General features: G+C 45.6%; 1 protein-coding gene across 1 annotated transcript in view; it reads left to right on the forward strand.

The window, feature by feature from the left end:
- Window positions 1-1,320: 1,320 nt before the first annotated feature.
- LOC137543921 (insulin receptor substrate 1-like) overlaps window positions 1,321-21,013 on the forward strand; it is a gene marked incomplete at its 5' end in the record, with an annotated part of 32,410 nt that continues 12,717 nt past the window's right edge. The window contains one exon of the mRNA XM_068264989.1: window positions 1,321-1,610. Coding sequence (XP_068121090.1) covers window positions 1,321-1,610 — 290 coding nt within the window. The remainder of the gene's footprint in view (window positions 1,611-21,013) is intronic.

The following is a 21,013-nucleotide window of genomic DNA, read 5'->3' on the forward strand; positions in this document are numbered from 1 at the left end:
CTCAGAGGAGCTCACAATCTTATCCCTACCATAGTCATAGTCTAATGTCCTGTCATATTATTATTATTATTATGTATTTATATAGCACTGACATCTTCTGCAGCACTGTACAGAGTACATAGCCATGTCACTGACTGTCCTCAGAGGAGCTCACACTCTAATCCTGCCATAGTCATAGTCTAATGTCCTACCATAATATTATTATGTATTTATATAGCACTGACATCTTCTGCGGCACATTACAGAGTACATAGTCATGTCACTGACTGTCCGCAGAGGAGCGTACTATCTAATCCTACCATAGTCATAGCCTAATGTCCTACATAATATTATTATGTATTTATATAGCACTGACATCTTCTGCGGCACATTACAGAGTACATAGGCATGTCACTGACTGTCCTCAGAGGAGCTCACACTCTAATCCTACCATAGTCATAGTGTAATGTCCTACCATATTATTATTATGTATTTATATAGCACTGACATCTTCTGCAGCATATTACAGAGTACATAGTGATGTCACTGACTGTCCTCAGGGGAGCTCCTAATCTAATGCTACCATAGTCATAGTCTAATGTCCTACCATATTATTATTATTATTATTATGATTATGATGATGATGCATTTATATGGCACTGACCACTCATCATATGATATTAGAGGTGGTAAGATCGTACAATCAGGATTAGAAGGTGCCGCAATCTCTAAGTCAGACTGAGAACAGAAATCAGCATTGAGACAAAGGGAAGTAAGCAGAGTAATGACAATGCATCTGTTTCCCCTCCCCCCCCCCCCCCCCCTCAAAGTATTTGTAGCTGTAGTGAGGCTACAATCAGGGATGCTCAACTCTGAATTCGGATGAAATCCAGATAGTTGCTATCTGGATTTCATCCTGTTAAATCTAATCACCCGGGTGGGGGGGTGTCAATCTTATCTATATGACGTCTTCTTTGGTCCGTCCCTCGGCGCCTCCCACGATGCGTTCCAATCTGGCGTCACGTGGCTATACACTTCCTCCTTCAACCCGGAAGGAGGAAGTTAGTAATCACGTGACCGCCCGCTTGTGGGAGGTGCTGAGGGACGGACTGAAGAAGACTTCAGAGAGGTAACATTGACTACCCCCCCCCCCCCCCCATCCGAATTCTGAGATGAGCATCTCTGGCTACAAGTTGCCATTAGTTTTTAGTGTCCCACCCCTGAGGAGTGTGAATAGCCATTGGTTAGTAAGTCACATGATCATTATAGAAATACACTTGATGCACATTGATGGAGCGGTTTGTATTATTTAACTATTTCTCCTTCTCTCCTCCTTCTCAGCTCGTTCCCTGTCCACCTCTGCAGAGTCCTCCACCTGCCCCGTGGCAGCCTTCAGGGAGGTGTGGCAGGTGAGTGTCCGCCCCCGAGGACTGGGCCAGACCCGCAACCTCTCAGGAATCTACCGCCTGTGTCTGACAGACCGCACCCTCAGCCTGCTCCGCCTGCGATGTGACGTCCCCTCTGTCACCCTGCAGCTCATGAATGTGCGCCGCTGCGGCCATTCTGACAACTATTTCTTTGTGGAGGTGGGGCGCTCAGCGGTGACCGGCCCGGGAGAGCTGTGGATGCAGGTATTGGGAATGTTATCTGCTTATAAACTGTGTGTGTGTGTGTGTAACAAAGCGTTACAATAAAGTGTTAAAAGTACCAGGGGCCGGTCCTAGACTTTTGGCTGCATGAGGCAAGCTTGTAAGGATGCACCCTGCCCCCACTTTCCAGATTTGGAGCACAGCACCCAACAATTTACTCTGCTCCAATTAATGTTCTCCGTCAGCAAAGGAAGCATACAACAAATTGAGACATGACATGCTGCAGCTCAACACAATAACACGCTGGCTGGCTGCAAGTCTGTAACAAACAAACAGCTCACCCTCAGCAAGTCTGCCCTCCTCCATTCCTCCTCCTCCCCCCGCCATAGCACAGAATATGCTGCTCTGTACCCACCGCACAGTACCTGCTGTACCTTTCACTCTCCCATCTCCAGTGTACCGAACATGCTGTCCTCTCCCCCTTAATCCATAGTACAGAACCAGCGGTGTCCCAGTGTTCCTAATAAATGCATGCTGCATTTACTAGGAACACTATACTAATCCTGGGCAGGGCCCCCCTTTATTAGGAACACTATACTAATACTGGCCAAGGTCTCCCTTTATTAGGAACATTATACTAATACTGGGTAGGGCTTCCCTTTATTAGGAACATTATACTAATAGTGGGTAGGGCTTCCCTTTATTAGGAACATTATACTAATACTGGGTAGGGCTTCCCTTTATTAGGAACATTATACTAATACTGGGTAGGGCTTCCCTTTATTAGGAACATTATACTAATACTGGGTAGGGCTTCCCTTTATTAGGAACATTATACTAATACTGGGTAGGGCTTCCCTTTATTAGGAACATTATACTAATACTGGGTAGGGCTTCCCTTTATTAGGAACATTATACTAATAGTGGGTAGGGCTTCCCTTTATTAGGAACACTATACTAATACTGGGTAGGGCTTCCCTTTATTAGGAACATTATACTAATACTGGGTAGGGCTTCCCTTTATTAGGAACACTATACTAATACTGGGCAGGGCCTCCCTTTATTAGGAACACTATACTAATACTGGGCAGGGCCTCCCTTTTATTAGGCACACTATACTAATACTGGGCAGGGCTTCCCTTTATTAGGAACACTATACTAATACTGGGTAGGGTCTCCCTTTATTAGGAACACTATACTAATACTGGGTAGGGCTTCCCTTTATTAGGAACACTATACTAATACTGGGCAGGGTCTCCCTTTATTAGGAACACTATACTAATACTGGGTAGGGTCCCCCTTTATTAGGAACACTATACTAATACTGGGCAGGGCTTCCCTTTATTAGGATCACTATACTAATACTGGCCAAGGTCTCCCTTTATTAGGAACACTATACTAATACTGGGTAGGGCCTCCCTTTATTAGGAACACTATACTAATACTGGCCAAGGTCTCCCTTTATTAGGAACACTATACTAATACTGGGTAGGGCTTCCCTTTATTTGGAACACTATACTAATCCTGGGCAGGGCCTCCCTTTATTAGGAACACTATACTAATACTGGGCAGGGCCCCCCTTTATTAGGAACACTATACTAATACTGGGTAGGGCTTCCCTTTATTAGGAACACTATACTAATACTGGGAAGGGCCTCCCTTTATTAGGAACACTATACTAATACTGGGCAGGGCTTCCCTTTATTAGGAACACTATACTAATACTGGTTAGGGCCTCCCTTTATTAGGAACACTATACTAATACTGGGCAGGGCTTCCCTTAATTAGGAACACTATACTAATACTTGGCAGGGCTCCCCTTTTATTAGGAACACTATACTAATACTGGGTAGGGTCCCCCTTTATTAGGAACACTATACTAATACTGGGTAGGGTCCCCCTTTATTAGGAACACTATACTAATACTGGGTAGGGCCACCCTTTATTAGGAACACTATACTAATACTGGGTAGGGCTTCCCTTTTATTGGGAACACTATACTAATACTGGGTAGGGCCACCCTTAATTAGGAACACTATACTAATACTGGGTAGGGCCTCCCTTTATTTGGAACACTATACTAATCCTGGGCAGGACCTCCCTTTATTAGGAACACTATACTAATACTGGGTAGGGCCTCCCTTTATTAGGAACACTATACTAATACTGGGCAGGGCTTTCCTTTATTAGGAACACTATACTAATACTGGGTAGGGCCTCCCTTTATTAGGAACACTATACTAATACTGGGTAGGGTCTCCCTTTATTAGGAACACTATACTAATACTGGGTAGGGCTTCCCTTAATTAGTAACACTATACTAATACTGGCCAAGGTCTCCCTTTATTAGGAACACTATACTAATACTGGGTAGGGCTCCACTTTATTAGGAACACTATACTAATACTGGGCAGAGTCCCCCTTTGTAAGGAACACTATACTAATACTGGGTAGAGCCTCCCTTAATTAGGAACACTATACTAATACTGGGTAGGGCTCCACTTTATTAGGAACACTATACTAATACTGGGCAGAGTCCCCCTTTGTAAGGAACGCTATACTAATACTGGGTAGGGCCTCCCTTAATTAGGAACACTATACTAATACTGGGTAGGGTCTCACTTTATTAGGAACACTATACTAATACTGGGCAGGGTCTCCCTTTATTAGGAACACTATACTAATACTGGGTAGGGTCTCCCTTTATTAGGAACACTATACTAATACTGGGTAGGGCCTCCCTTTATTAGGAACACTATACTAATACTGGGCAGGGTCTCCCTTTATTAGGAACACTATACTAATACTGGGCAGGGTCCCCCTTTATTAGGAACAATATACTAATACTGGTTAGGGCCTCCCTTTATTAGGAACACTATACTAATACTGGACAGAGTCCCCCTTTGTTAGGAACACTATACTAATACTGGGCAGGGCCTCCCTTAATTAGGAACACTATACTAATACTGGGTAGGGACTCCCTTTTATTAGGAACACTATACTAATACTGGGTAGGGCCTCCCTTTATTTGGAACACTATACTAATCCTGGGCAGGACCTCCCTTTATTAGGAACACTATACTAATACTGGGTAGGGTCTCCCTTTATTAGGAACACTATACTAATCCTGGGCAGGGCCTCCCTTTATTAGGAACACTATGCTAATACTGGGTAGGGCCACCCTTTATTAGGAACACTATACTAATACTGGGCAGGGCTTTCCTTTATTAGGAACACTATACTAATACTGGGTAGGGCCCCCCTTTATTAGGAACACTATACTAATGCTGGGTAGGGCTTCCCTTAATTAGGAACACTATACTAATACTGGGCAGGGTCTCCCTTTATTAGGAACACTATACTAATACTGGGTAGGGTCTCCCTTTATTAGGAACACTATACTAATACTGGGTAGGGCTTCCCTTTATTAGGAACACTATACTAATACTGGGCAGGGTCTCCCTTTATTAGGAACACTATACTAATACTGGGTAGGGTCCCCCTTTATTAGGAACACTATACTAATACTGGGCAGGGCTTCCCTTTATTAGGATCACTATACTAATACTGGCCAAGGTCTCCCTTTATTAGGAACACTATACTAATACTGGGTAGGGCCTCCCTTTATTAGGAACACTATACTAATACTGGCCAAGGTCTCCCTTTATTAGGAACACTATACTAATACTGGGTAGGGCTTCCCTTTATTTGGAACACTATACTAATCCTGGGCAGGGCCTCCCTTTATTAGGAACACTATACTAATACTGGGCAGGGCCCCCCTTTATTAGGAACACTATACTAATACTGGGTAGGGCTTCCCTTTATTAGGAACACTATACTAATACTGGGAAGGGCCTCCCTTTATTAGGAACACTATACTAATACTGGGCAGGGCTTCCCTTTATTAGGAACACTATACTAATACTGGTTAGGGCCTCCCTTTATTAGGAACACTATACTAATACTGGGCAGGGCTTCCCTTAATTAGGAACACTATACTAATACTTGGCAGGGCTCCCCTTTTATTAGGAACACTATACTAATACTGGGTAGGGTCCCCCTTTATTAGGAACACTATACTAATACTGGGTAGGGTCCCCCTTTATTAGGAACACTATACTAATACTGGGTAGGGCCACCCTTTATTAGGAACACTATACTAATACTGGGTAGGGCTTCCCTTTTATTGGGAACACTATACTAATACTGGGTAGGGCCACCCTTAATTAGGAACACTATACTAATACTGGGTAGGGCCTCCCTTTATTTGGAACACTATACTAATCCTGGGCAGGACCTCCCTTTATTAGGAACACTATACTAATACTGGGTAGGGCCTCCCTTTATTAGGAACACTATACTAATACTGGGCAGGGCTTTCCTTTATTAGGAACACTATACTAATACTGGGTAGGGCCTCCCTTTATTAGGAACACTATACTAATACTGGGTAGGGTCTCCCTTTATTAGGAACACTATACTAATACTGGGTAGGGCTTCCCTTAATTAGTAACACTATACTAATACTGGCCAAGGTCTCCCTTTATTAGGAACACTATACTAATACTGGGTAGGGCTCCACTTTATTAGGAACACTATACTAATACTGGGCAGAGTCCCCCTTTGTAAGGAACACTATACTAATACTGGGTAGAGCCTCCCTTAATTAGGAACACTATACTAATACTGGGTAGGGCTCCACTTTATTAGGAACACTATACTAATACTGGGCAGAGTCCCCCTTTGTAAGGAACGCTATACTAATACTGGGTAGGGCCTCCCTTAATTAGGAACACTATACTAATACTGGGTAGGGTCTCACTTTATTAGGAACACTATACTAATACTGGGCAGGGTCTCCCTTTATTAGGAACACTATACTAATACTGGGTAGGGTCTCCCTTTATTAGGAACACTATACTAATACTGGGTAGGGCCTCCCTTTATTAGGAACACTATACTAATACTGGGCAGGGTCTCCCTTTATTAGGAACACTATACTAATACTGGGCAGGGTCCCCCTTTATTAGGAACAATATACTAATACTGGTTAGGGCCTCCCTTTATTAGGAACACTATACTAATACTGGACAGAGTCCCCCTTTGTTAGGAACACTATACTAATACTGGGCAGGGCCTCCCTTAATTAGGAACACTATACTAATACTGGGTAGGGACTCCCTTTTATTAGGAACACTATACTAATACTGGGTAGGGCCTCCCTTTATTTGGAACACTATACTAATCCTGGGCAGGACCTCCCTTTATTAGGAACACTATACTAATACTGGGTAGGGTCTCCCTTTATTAGGAACACTATACTAATCCTGGGCAGGGCCTCCCTTTATTAGGAACACTATGCTAATACTGGGTAGGGCCACCCTTTATTAGGAACACTATACTAATACTGGGCAGGGCTTTCCTTTATTAGGAACACTATACTAATACTGGGTAGGGCCCCCCTTTATTAGGAACACTATACTAATGCTGGGTAGGGCTTCCCTTAATTAGGAACACTATACTAATACTGGGCAGGGTCTCCCTTTATTAGGAACACTATACTAATACTGGGCAGGGTCTCCCTTTATTAGGAACACTATACTAATACTGGGCAGGACCTTCCTTTATTAGGAACACTATACTAATACTGGGCAGGACCTCCCTTTATTAGGAACACTATACTAATACTGGGTAGGGTCTCCCTTTATTAGGAACACTATACTAATACTGGGTAGGGCTTCCCTTTATTAGGAACACTATACTAATACTGAGTAGGGCCTCCCTTTATTAGGAACACAATACTAATACTGGGTAGGGCCTCCCTTTATTAGGAACACTATACTAATACTGGGTAGGGCCTCCCTTTATTAGGAACACTATACTAATACTGGGCAGGGTCTCCCTTTATTAGGAACACTATACTAATACTGGGTAGGGTCTCCCTTTATTAGGAACACTATACTAATACTGGGTAGGGCTTCCCTTAATTAGGAACACTATACTAATACTGGGTAGGGCTCCACTTTATTAGGAACACTATACTAATACTGGGTAGGGTCCCCCTTTGTAAGGAACACTATACTAATACTGGGTAGGGCCTCCCTTAATTAGGAACACTATACTAATACTGGGTAGGGCTCCACTTTATTAGGAACACTATACTAATACTGGGCAGAGTCCCCCTTTGTAAGGAACGCTATACTAATACTGGGTAGGGCCTCCCTTAATTAGGAACACTATACTAATACTGGGTAGGGTCTCCCTTTATTAGGAACACTATACTAATACTGGGTAGGGCCCCCCTTTATTAGGAACACTATACTAATGCTGGGTAGGGCTTCCCTTAATTAGGAACACTATACTAATACTGGGCAGGGTCTCCCTTTATTAGGAACACTATACTAATACTGGGCAGGGTCTCCCTTTATTAGGAACACTATACTAATACTGGGCAGGACCTTCCTTTATTAGGAACACTATACTAATACTGGGCAGGACCTCCCTTTATTAGGAACACTATACTAATAATGGGTAGGGTCTCCCTTTATTAGGAACACTATACTAATACTGGGTAGGGTCTCCCTTTATTAGGAACACTATACTAATACTGGGTAGGGTCTCCCTTTATTAGGAACACTATACTAATGCTGGGTAGGGTCTCCCTTTATTAGGAACACTATACTAATACTGGGTAGGGCCTCCCTTTATTAGGAACACTATACTAATACTGGGCAGGGTCCCCCTTTATTAGGAACAATATACTAATACTGGTTAGGGCCTCCCTTTATTAGGAACACTATACTAATACTGGACAGAGTCCCCCTTTGTTAGGAACACTATACTAATACTGGGCAGGGCCTCCCTTAATTAGGAACACTATACTAATACTGGGTAGGGACTCCCTTTTATTAGGAACACTATACTAATACTGGGTAGGGCCTCCCTTTATTTGGAACACTATACTAATCCTGGGCAGGACCTCCCTTTATTAGGAACACTATACTAATACTGGGTAGGGTCTCCCTTTATTAGGAACACTATACTAATCCTGGGCAGGGCCTCCCTTTATTAGGAACACTATGCTAATACTGGGTAGGGCCACCCTTTATTAGGAACACTATACTAATACTGGGCAGGGCTTTCCTTTATTAGGAACACTATACTAATACTGGGTAGGGCCCCCCTTTATTAGGAACACTATACTAATGCTGGGTAGGGCTTCCCTTAATTAGGAACACTATACTAATACTGGGCAGGGTCTCCCTTTATTAGGAACACTATACTAATACTGGGCAGGGTCTCCCTTTATTAGGAACACTATACTAATACTGGGCAGGACCTTCCTTTATTAGGAACACTATACTAATACTGGGCAGGACCTCCCTTTATTAGGAACACTATACTAATACTGGGTAGGGTCTCCCTTTATTAGGAACACTATACTAATACTGGGTAGGGCTTCCCTTTATTAGGAACACTATACTAATACTGGGCAGGGTCTCCCTTTATTAGGATCACTATACTAATACTGGGTAGGGCTTCCCTTTATTAGGAACACTATACTAATACTGAGTAGGGCCTCCCTTTATTAGGAACACAATACTAATACTGGGTAGGGCCTCCCTTTATTAGGAACACTATACTAATACTGGGTAGGGCCTCCCTTTATTAGGAACACTATACTAATACTGGGCAGGGTCTCCCTTTATTAGGAACACTATACTAATACTGGGTAGGGTCTCCCTTTATTAGGAACACTATACTAATACTGGGTAGGGCTTCCCTTAATTAGGAACACTATACTAATACTGGGTAGGGCTCCACTTTATTAGGAACACTATACTAATACTGGGTAGGGTCCCCCTTTGTAAGGAACACTATACTAATACTGGGTAGGGCCTCCCTTAATTAGGAACACTATACTAATACTGGGTAGGGCTCCACTTTATTAGGAACACTATACTAATACTGGGCAGAGTCCCCCTTTGTAAGGAACGCTATACTAATACTGGGTAGGGCCTCCCTTAATTAGGAACACTATACTAATACTGGGTAGGGTCTCCCTTTATTAGGAACACTATACTAATACTGGGTAGGGCCCCCCTTTATTAGGAACACTATACTAATGCTGGGTAGGGCTTCCCTTAATTAGGAACACTATACTAATACTGGGCAGGGTCTCCCTTTATTAGGAACACTATACTAATACTGGGCAGGGTCTCCCTTTATTAGGAACACTATACTAATACTGGGCAGGACCTTCCTTTATTAGGAACACTATACTAATACTGGGCAGGACCTCCCTTTATTAGGAACACTATACTAATGCTGGGTAGGGTCTCCCTTTATTAGGAACACTATACTAATACTGGGTAGGGTCTCCCTTTATTAGGAACACTATACTAATACTGGGTAGGGTCTCCCTTTATTAGGAACACTATACTAATACTGGGTAGGGTCTCCCTTTATTAGGAACACTATACTAATACTGGGCAGGACCTCCCTTTTATTAGGAACACTATACTAATACTGGGCAGGGCCTTCCTTTATTAGGAACACTATACTAATACTGGGTAGGGTCTCCCTTTATTAGGAACACTATACTAATACTGGGCAGGACCTCCCTTTATTAGGAACACTATACTAATACTGGGCAGGACCTCCCTTTATTAGGAACACTATACTAATACTGGGCAGGGTCTCCCTTTTATTAGGAACACTATACTAATACTGGGCAGGGTCTCACTTTATTAGGAACACTATACTAATACTGGGTAGGGTCTCCCTTTATTAGGAACACTATACTAATACTGGGCAGGACCTCCCTTTATTAGGAACACTATACTAATACTGGGTAGGGTCTCCCTTTATTAGGAACACTATACTAATACTGGGTAGGGTCTCCCTTTATTAGGAACACTATACTAATACTGGGCAGGGCCTTCCTTTATTAGGAACACTATACTAATACTGGGTAGGGTCTCCCTTTATTAGGAACACTATACTAATACTGGGCAGGACCTCCCTTTATTAGGAACACTATACTAATACTGGGCAGGACCTCCCTTTATTAGGAACACTATACTAATACTGGGCAGGACCTCCCTTTGCCCTCAGCAGATCCTCCTGGGACTCTCCAGTGTTTTTCACAAGCTGTTGGATCTGTCCTCTGGCAGGATTGCATCAGGCAGTTTCTGCACATTTGTCAGCCTGTCTGGCATCTGCTACAGTCAGATGTTCTCTCTTCCCATCTACCCTATTCTACTACATAATCATTTACTGAAACGCCTGACCTGCATCTGCTTGATTTTAGGTGTTGCACCGCTTCCGTCTGATTGGTTAAGATAACTGCATGAGAGGTTATTACACCTCATGCACCACAGACTTTATAGCTGTACTTCTCTTGTAGAGATCCGTTTTACATATCAAACCTCATACAGATACTCCATAGCTGCTGCGCTTAAACGATTGTTAACCGTTTTGGCGACAGTCCTGGGGACAAGCACTGTACAGACATGCTGATTGGCCATAGCTGTTCTATGGAGAGAAAAGGAGGTACCTTAGGTAAGCATCCTCCTGCAGTGTAGGGTGTAAATGAGGTTACTGTATTCGTTCATTGTATAGTGATCTATCGTGACAGAGCACCAAATCACATTGTGACGAAACTATACATGCCCTAGACCAGTGATGGCTAACCTTGGCACTCCAGCTGTGGTGGAACTACAAGTCCCATGAGGCATTGCAATACTCTGACAGCTCTAAGCATACATCGGGGAGGAAGAGGCATGATGGTATTTGTAGTTTTGTCACTGCTGGAGTGCCAAGGTTAGCCATCACTGCCCTAGACCTAGACATTCACATGTAATATGTTTGCACTTTATAAATACAAAAAATAAATAAATCCCTACACGATCTAGGCCCCAGATACCTGATTTGTTGCAACGGTGTCCTACCTCCCACAGCCTCAGATCAACAGGTTCTAATCACTTGACCACCCCCAGGGTCCAACTATAAAAACCTTTTGGAGCCAGAGCTTGCTGTCATGCTGCCCCTAAGCATTGGAACGCCTTGCCAAACTTAATCAAGACAGCTCCAATCCAGGGCACATATAAATTAAAACTGAAAAGCCACCCTTTTTCCCTGTACACATCACTATGTACTTATCTGAGACCAGCTTATGCGCTTAGGGTCGTATTGGAGAAAAGCACTTTACAAATCTTTCGTTGTTGCAGATTCCCAGCCTTGACCAGCTAAAACGATCCTCCTAAAGAGACACTGAAGCGAAAAAAATATGATGAATTGGTTGTGTACTATGAATAATTACTAGAAGATTAGCAGCAAAGAAAATATTCTCATACTTTTATTTTCAGGTATATAGTGTTTTTTCTAACATTGCATCATTCACTAATATGTGCAGATTACACAACACTCAGCATTCAAAATGAGTCTTTCAGAGCAGTCTGTGAAGTAATGACCTCTCCTCTGGCAGAGGAAAAGTAAATAGTCCAGAAACAGTTGAGATAATAAAAGTCAGATAACAGCCCTCTCCATGACTAACTTAGTCGGAGAGCTTAATGGCTTGTTCGCATAGAGATAACAACTGGAGTTTCTCAACTCTTCCTGTACTGGAAACAATTAGACTGATGTATCTGATCTTAATGTTTTATTTCTTAGCTGTGCTACACATACAAATCATATCATTTTTTTTTTCCGCTTCAGTGTCTCTTTAAAGGACAACTGCAGTGAGAAGAATATGGAGGCTGCCATATTGATTTCCTTTCAAACAATACCAGTTTCCTGGCAGCCCTGCTGATCTGTTTGGCTGCAGTAGTATCTAACACCAGGAACAAGCATGCAGCTAATCTTGCCAGATCTGACAATAATGTGAAACGCCTGATCTGCTGCATGCTTGTTCGGGGTTTATGGCTAAAAGTATTAGAGGCAGAGGATCAGCAGGGCTGCCAGGCAACTGGTATTGCTTAAATGGAAATAAATATGGCAGCCTCCATATCCCTCTCACTTCAGTTGTCCTTCAACCAATGATGATCTAGCCTGGTAACGGTCCCTCCCACAGTCTGCCGATGACTGTTTCAGAACTGCTGCTTCTACGTCACATGACAGCATCATTGCCCATAAACATGAATGTTTTGTCCCTTTAAGGGGGAGCAGCTGTGACTTGTCTTTCTCGTTCAGACTTGGCTTGCGAAGGTTTACCGCACACTAATTGGATGGGGGAGCGCCCGGAGAATTCGCCGTCTCTCACATGGCGTGGCTGCTAATGCTTTATGCTAAAGATTCCCGGGCAGCGGGAGCACAATTACCACTTCCTAACTTGCCCTGTCTCTGTGCAGATTCTTCAAAGATGACAATTTCAGCTTCCCGTTGCTAAACCGTGTAGAATCCTCCATCTATACCCAGCGTGACTATAAGCTTTGTTCAGCGGACCTGGGGGTACTGTGCGGTGTCTGGGGGATGAAATGCCTGCTTACTGGTATCTCTTGGGGACCGCCCTAGTCAGAGGGGACTGATGAGGCCTCCAGGCCTAGTGGAAATATGACCCCTCATTTTAAAGAGGAACTCTAACCCAGGACTTGCCTTCATCCCAATCAGTAGCTGATACCCCCTTTCCCACGAGAGAACTTTGCCTTTTCTCAAACAGATCATCAGGGGGCGCCGTATGGCTGATATTGTGGTGAAACCCCTCCCACAGTGTGATGTCATGGTCTGCTGTCTGTGAACCTTGTTGCATTGTGGGAAATGACTGCTTTTTCCAACTGCCAAGCAAGCTGTATCTCCCTGTGTGCATAGAACTCTCAGTAACGAACATTCCGTACAGATCACCTGGCAGAACTAAAGATGTCACCACCAGTGATACATTTCAGAATGTAAATCAGAGAGGAGAGATTTTATAATGTAAAAAATAAGCAATTTTATTCATTAGGTTATTTCCACTACAGCTCCTCTTTAAAGGGCTGTTCTCCATTTTTAAACAAATTTTGTTTTTCTTCTCTGAAAGACTGCAGCTTCTTATAAGAAGCGGTCAGGCTTTCTACTGGGGATTTAGATCAATGAATGGGAACCTAGTTCCCATTCATTGATCTCCGGGGTAACCGAGGGGCACACGGGAGCACGCAGGTGCGCGCGCAGCAGCACAACAGCAGCCGCCTGGACGTGACAATCATGTCCAGGCGGCTAAAATGGTTAATATTTGTAATTTTGCCCATTTAAAAAATGTTTAACTGACTCTTAACATTGTTCCCATGAATTAAATGGATCCATTTCACATTTTCAAATGTTAAACGGAAGGAAAACTACTGATGATAGAGAGGACCAGTGTGGTTTCAATGATAAAATGATAAATCTTTTCATTCTGAATTCTTTGTGATATGCATGGTTAGGGGTGTGGTGAAGACGTGGTTAGAGGTGTGTGTTTCTCTTATCTCCACTGTGAAGCTGGGGCCTAGTGTGTGGTTTGAAGCTTGGAAGTAGGAAGGTCGCTTGCCAGAGAAGCCTGTCACAGGTGGATCTCTCAGGGCCTGTATACCTACTCAAGGCCCTGGCTTTGTGGCTGCGACTAGGCCGTGACTGGCTCCAGTCCTCTCCTGAGAATCTGTATCCCTACTCAAGGCCCTGGCTTTGTGGCTGTGACTAGGCCGTGACTGGCTCCAGTCCTCTCCTGAGAATCTGTATCCCTACTCAAGGCCCTGGTTTTGTGGCTGTGACTAGGCCGTGACTGGCTCCAGTCCTCTCCTGAGGATCTGTATCCCTACTCAAGGCCCTGGCTTTGTGGCTGTGAGTAGGCCGTGACTGGCTCCAGTCCTCTCCTGAGGATCTGTATACCTACTCAAGGCAGTGTTGCCAACCTTTCACATTTTTTTACTGACCAATACCTAAAAATTTACTGACAAAAGATTTTTTTGTTACTGACAAAACCCCCTGCGCCGCGCCGAAAAAATGGGCGTGGCCACACAACCGAATGTGGGCGTGGTCATGGGTGGGGCCAAATATACATGATTTTAATATTGCTGTGAAAGGTCTGCCAGGGAAGTTTGAGCTCAGCCATAGTGTTCCCTCCCCCCCCCCCCCCCCCCCTTCCCCCAAAATACATGTAATCTTACAGCATTTCACCAAAAATCCACGTAATCTGGCAGAGGTTCTTCCAAAATACAGATAATATGGCAGTGGTTCCCAAAAAATAGATGTAATCTGGCAGGACGATTCCCCCAACATACACATAATCTGGCAGCAGTTCCCCAAAATACATTTAATCTGACAGCAGTTGTTCACCAAAAATAGGTAGCCCCAGGTCTATAGGTGTCCCCAGAATAGGTGGCCAGGGGGAGAGATGTCCCCAGAACAGGTAGCCAGGGGTATATGTGCCCAGTATAAGTAGGCAGGGGTACAGGGCCGGTTCTAGACTGGCACATATGAGGGGGCAGTCAAATGGGTAGTGAGCAACATGTTCGAGGAAATTTGCGGCGACTAAAGTGGGCATGGCAAGTAAATGCACATAATGAGAGACAGCGTTTCACCAGTAAATGCACATAAGAGACAGCCTTTCACCAGTAAATGCACGTAATGCGAGACAGCGTTTCACCAGTAAATGCACATAAGAGACAGCGTTTCAAAATGAGAGACAGCTTTTCACCAGTAAATGCACGTAATGAGAGACAGCTTTTCACCAGTAAATGCATGTAATGAGAGACAGCTTTTCACCAGTAAATGCACGTAATGAGAGACAGCTTTTCACCAGTAAATGCACGTAATGAGAGACAGCTTTTCACCAGTAAATGCACATAATGGCAAACAGCCAGTGTCCTCAGTATATGTAGCCTGCAGATATATGTGCCCAGTATATGTAGCCAGAGGTATATGTCCCCAGTATATGTAGGCAGGGGTATATGTGCCCAGTATATGTAGGCAGGGTTGTATGTGCCCAGTATATGTAGGCAGGGTTATATGTGCCCAGTATATGTAGGCAGGGTTATATGTGCCCAGTATATGTAGGCAGGGTTATATGTGCCCAGTAGATGTAGCCAGAGGTATATGTGCCCAGTAGATGTAGCCAGGGTTATATGTGCCCAGTAGATGTAGCCAGGGTTATATGTGCCCAGTAGATGTAACCAGAGGTATATGTGCCCATGAGTAGCCAGGGTTATATGTCCCCAGTATATGTAGCCAGGGTTATATGTCCCCAGTATATGTAGCCAGGGTTATATGTGCCCAGTATATGTCACCAGAGGTATATGTGCCCAGTATATGTCACCAGAGGTATATGTGCCCAGTAGATGTAGCCAGGGTTATATGTGCCCAGTATATGTAGCCAGGGTTATATGTGCCCAGTATATGTAGCCAGGATTACATGTGCCCAGTAGATGTAGCCAGAGGTATATGTGCCCAGTAGATGTAGCCAGAGGTATATGTGCCCAGTAGATGTAGCCAGAGGTATATGTGCCCAGTAGATGTAACCAGAGGTATATGTGCCCATGAGTAGCCAGGGTTATATGTCCCCAGTATATGTAGCCAGGGTTATATGTCCCCAGTATATGTAGCCAGGGTTATATGTGCCCAGTATATGTAGCCAGGGTTATATGTGCCCAGTATATGTCACCAGAGGTATATGTGCCCAGTAGATGTAGCCAGGGTTATATGTGCCCAGTAGATGTAGCCAGGGTTATATGTGCCCAGTAGATGTAGCCAGGGTTATATGTGCCCAGTATATGTAGCCAGGATTATATGTGCCCAGTAGATGTAGCCAGAGGTATGTGCCCAGTAGATGTAGCCAGAGGTATATGTGCCCATGAGTAGCCAGGGTTATATGTGCCCAGTATATGTAGCCAGGGTTTTATTTGCCCAGTATATGTAGCCAGGGTTATATGTGCCCAGTAGATGTAGCCAGAGGTATATGTGCCCAGTATATGTAGCCAGGGTTATATGTGCCCAGTATATGTCACCAGAGGTATATGTGCCCAGTAGATGTAGCCAGAGGTATATGTGCCCAGTATATGTAGCCAGGGTTATATGTGCCCAGTATATGTCACCAGAGGTATATGTGCCCAGTAGATGTAGCCAGAGGTATATGTGCCCAGTATATGTAGCCAGGGTTATATGTGCCCAGTATATGTCACCAGAGGTATATGTGCCCAGTAGATGTAGCCAGAGGTATATATGTGCCCAGTAGATGTAGCCAGATGTATATGTGCCCAGTAGATGTAGCCAGAGGTATATATGTGCCCAGTATATGTAGCCAGGGTTATATGTGCCCAGTAGATGTAGCCAGAGGTATATGTGCCCAGTAGATGTAGCCAGGGTTATATGTGCCCAGTAGATGTAGCCAGGGTTATATGTGCCCAGTAGATGTAGCCAGGGTTATATGTGCCCAGTAGATGTAGCCAGGGTTATATGTGCCCAGTAGATGTAGCCAGGGTTATATGTGCCCAGTAGATGTAGCCAGGGTTATATGTGCCCAGTAGATGTAGCCAGGGTTATATGTGCCCAGTAGATGTAGCCAGGGTTATATGTCCCCAGTAGATGTAGCCAGGGTTATATGTGCCCAGTAGATGTAGCCAGAGGTATATGTGCCCAGTAGATGTAGCCAGATGTATATGTTCCCATGAGTAGCCAGGGTTATATGTGCCCAGTAGATGTAGCCAGGGTTATATGTTCCCAGTAGATGTAGCCAGATGTATATGTGCCCATAGGTAGCCAGGTGACCCCCCCCCCCCCCCCCCCCAAAGCAGGAGGGGAGCAGCTCGCTCTCCCCTCCTGAACTAAGTGACGGGCAGTGGCAGGCGGCAGTGAGCGGAACTTACCTGCGTCTTTTCTCGTCACCGGCGCGGGATGATTTGCCGCTACTCTGGTCTGGTCCGGACCAGAGCAGCAGAACTTCCGGCGCAGGAGCGAGACGGAAGGTAAGTCCCGCCCGCTGCCAAATGCCACTGCCAGCCACTGCCACTCGTCTCTTAGATCAGGAGGGGGACAGTCAGCGAGGGAGGGAGAGCACGAAGATGAGAGAAGGGGGGGGATTGCCCCCCTTCTCCACCGCTGCCCACAGCTCTCCCTCCACTGCGCTGCTGTCCTCCTGCAACAGAGCCCTTTTACGGACGCTGCTGAATTCCTTACGGAATTCACGGGCAGCTTAATTTGTAGCAAAAATTACGGGCTGCCCGTAAATTTACGGGCGGTTGGCAACACTGACTCAAGGCCCTGGCTTTGTGGCTGTGAGTGTGACTAGGCCGTGACTGGCTCCAGTCCTCTCCTGAGGATCTGTATACCTACTCAAGGCCCTGGCTTTGTGGCTGTGACTAGGCCATGACTGGCTCCAGTCCTCTTCTGAGGATCTGTAACCCTAATCAAGGCCCTGGCTTTGTGGCTGTGACTAGGCCGTGACTGGCTCCAGTCCTCTCCTGAGGATCTGTGTACCTACTCAAGGCCCTGGCTTTGTGGCTGTGACTAGGCCATTACTGGCTCCTGTCCTCTCCTGAGGATCTGTATCCCTACTCAAGGCCCTGGCTTTGTGGCTGTGACTAGGTCGTGACTGGCTCCAGTCCTCTCCTGAGGATCTGTATCCCTACTCAAGGCCCTGGCTTTGTGGCTTTGACTAGGCCATTATTGGCTCCAGTCCTCTCCTGAGGAGCTGTATCCCTACTCAAGGCCCTGGCTTTGTGGCTGTGACTAGGCAGTGACTGGCTCCAGTCCTCTCCTGAGGATCGGTATACCTACTCAAGGCCCTGGCTTTGTGGCTGTGACTAAGCCATGACTGGCTCCAGTCCTCTTCTGAGGATCTGTAACCCTAATCAAGGCCCTGGGTTTGTGGCTGTGACTAGGCCGTGACTGGCTCCAGTCCTCTCCTGAGGATCTGTATGCCAACTCAAGGCCCTGGCTTTGTGGCTGTGACTAGGTCGTGACTGGCTCCAGTCCTCTCCTGAGGATCTGTATCCCTACTCAAGGCCCTGGCTTTGTGGCTGTGACAAGGCAGTGACTGGCTCCAGTCCTCTCCTGAGGATCGGTATACCTACTCAAGGCCCTGGCTTTGTGGCTGTGACTAGGCCATGACTGGCTCCAGTCCTCTTCTGAGGAGCTGTATAGCTACTCAAGGCCCTGGCTTTGTGGCTGTGACAAGGCAGTGACTGGCTCCAGTCCTCTCCTGAGGATCGGTATACCTACTCAAGGCCCTGGCTTTGTGGCTGTGACTAGGCCGTGACTGGCTCCAGTCCTCTCCTGAGAATCTGTATACCTACTCAAGGCCCTGGCTTTGTGGCTGTGACTAGGCCATGACTGGCTCTAGTCCTCTCCTGAGGAGCTGTATACCTACTCAAGGCCCTGGCTTTGTGGCTGTGACTAGGCCGTGACTTGCTCCAGTCCTCTCCTGAGGATCTGTGTACCTACTCAAGGCCCTGGCTTTGTGGCTGTGACTAGGCCGTGACTGGCTCCAGTCCTCTCCTGAGAATCTGTATACCTTCTCAAGGCCCTGGCTTTGTGGCTGTGACTGGCTCCAGTCCTCTCCTGAGGATCTGTATCCCTACTCAAGGCCCTGGCTTTGTGGCTGTGACTAGGCCGTGACTTTCTCCAGTCCTCTCCTGAGGAGCTGTATACCTACTCAAGGCCCTGGCTTTGTGGCTGTGACTAGGCCATGACTGGCTCCAGTCCTCTTCTGAGAATCTGTATACCTACTCAAGGCCCTGGCTTTGTGGCTGTGACTAGGCCATGACTGGCTCTAGTCCTCTCCTGAGGATCTGTATGCCAACTCAAGGCCCTGGCTTTGTGGCTGTGACTAGGCCATGACTGGCTCTAGTCCTCTCCTGAGGAGCTGTATACCTACTCAAGGCCCTGGCTTTGTGGCTGTGACTAGGCCGTGACTTGCTCCAGTCCTCTCCTGAGGATCTGTATACCTACTCAAGGCCCTGGCTTTGTGGCTGTGACTAGGCCATTACTGGCTCCAGTCCTCTCCTGAGGATCGGTATCCCTACTCAAGGCCCTGGCTTTGTGGCTGTGACTAGGCCATGACTGGCTCCAGTCCTCGCCTGAGGATCTGTATGCCTACTCAAGGCCCTGGCTTTGTGGCTGTGACTAGGCAGTGACTGGCTCCAGTCCTCTCCTGAGGATCGGTATCCCTACTCAAGGCCCTGGCTTTGTGGCTGTGACTAGGCAGTGACTGGCTCCAGTCCTCTCCTGAGGATCGGTATCCCTACTCAAGGCCCTGGCTTTGTGGCTGTGACTAGGCCGTGACTGGCTCCAGTCCTCTCCTGAAGGTCAGGGTGTCACGCTTGGAGGTGTATTCTCCACGGTCAGCACGCGATGCATAAGCTGACGTGAAGGGGGTACACACACCAGCACAAGGAATCAGGATATCCCCAGTTTAGTGGAGGAGAGGACTGACTCCAATAGGAGATTGTGGCGCACAGAGCCGGTGCAGATCCGAACAGCCACAAACAATACTTTCGTGATAACGTCTTAGCGCAAAGTAGCGCTGAGCGCATAAACCAGAACTGAGGAGATCAGGACAGGTAGACAGAATGAACGCTTGCTTAACTAGCCACTACTTGGTGACAGCAAGCGTCCACAACAAGACAGACTGGAATGAGGCAGCCAATGCGTTTGCAGCGATGGCGTGCCTCACAAAGACAGGACAGGATAGTCAGGAAATAGCAGGATCAAGATAGATGAACGTAACACAGATAAATATACAATAAGTATGTTTTCCTAGCGTATTACAATTACAGATATCAATGAAACTATTTGTAACGTCTGACTAACATATGTATATATCGGCAATGAACCGATATATGACATAAGCAGGAGCACTGACTAGAACTGGAGCAATACAGGGAACAGGACTCAGAAGGATTCGCTATCTCTTCGCAGAGATGAACGCAATCCACAAACGAAAACAGGACAGGATTCAGAAGGATTCGTTATCTCCTCGCAGAGATGAACGCAATCCACAAACAGGACCAGGAGCAGGATACTAACTCAGCACGGGTGATCACGATACGCGCAAACTACCAAAACGTGCTGGAAAACTGACTAACTGAACACAGGATATAAACAGTTCGTGTACGTATATATCAGCGTCACTGATGTATCAACGTAACACGAATACAAGGAAAATAATAAACGTGCTGGTATGCATATATATGGGCAATGAACCAATATATGATGCAAAACCAGCAAAGTATCTTTAGAACAAGAAACACGGTCTGGGGCTGAGCAACAGCAAGACAGGCTTACACTGAAGCTATGATAGCCCAAGGAAACCCTGCAGGAAGCAGATCTTTATACTGAGGTCATCCAATGGGAGCAGACATGCAGATTCCCACACAGGTGAATGATAATCAGTCACAAGCTGACAGCAGGGAAAGGCAGACAAAGCTATGCAGCTTGCATGGAAAGACATCAGAACTGCCTGAGCAGCAGCACTACTACTGCCAGCAATACCTGCT

This window comes from Hyperolius riggenbachi, unplaced genomic scaffold (genome assembly GCF_040937935.1).
Source record: "Hyperolius riggenbachi isolate aHypRig1 unplaced genomic scaffold, aHypRig1.pri scaffold_450, whole genome shotgun sequence".
NCBI lineage: Eukaryota > Metazoa > Chordata > Amphibia > Anura > Hyperoliidae > Hyperolius > Hyperolius riggenbachi.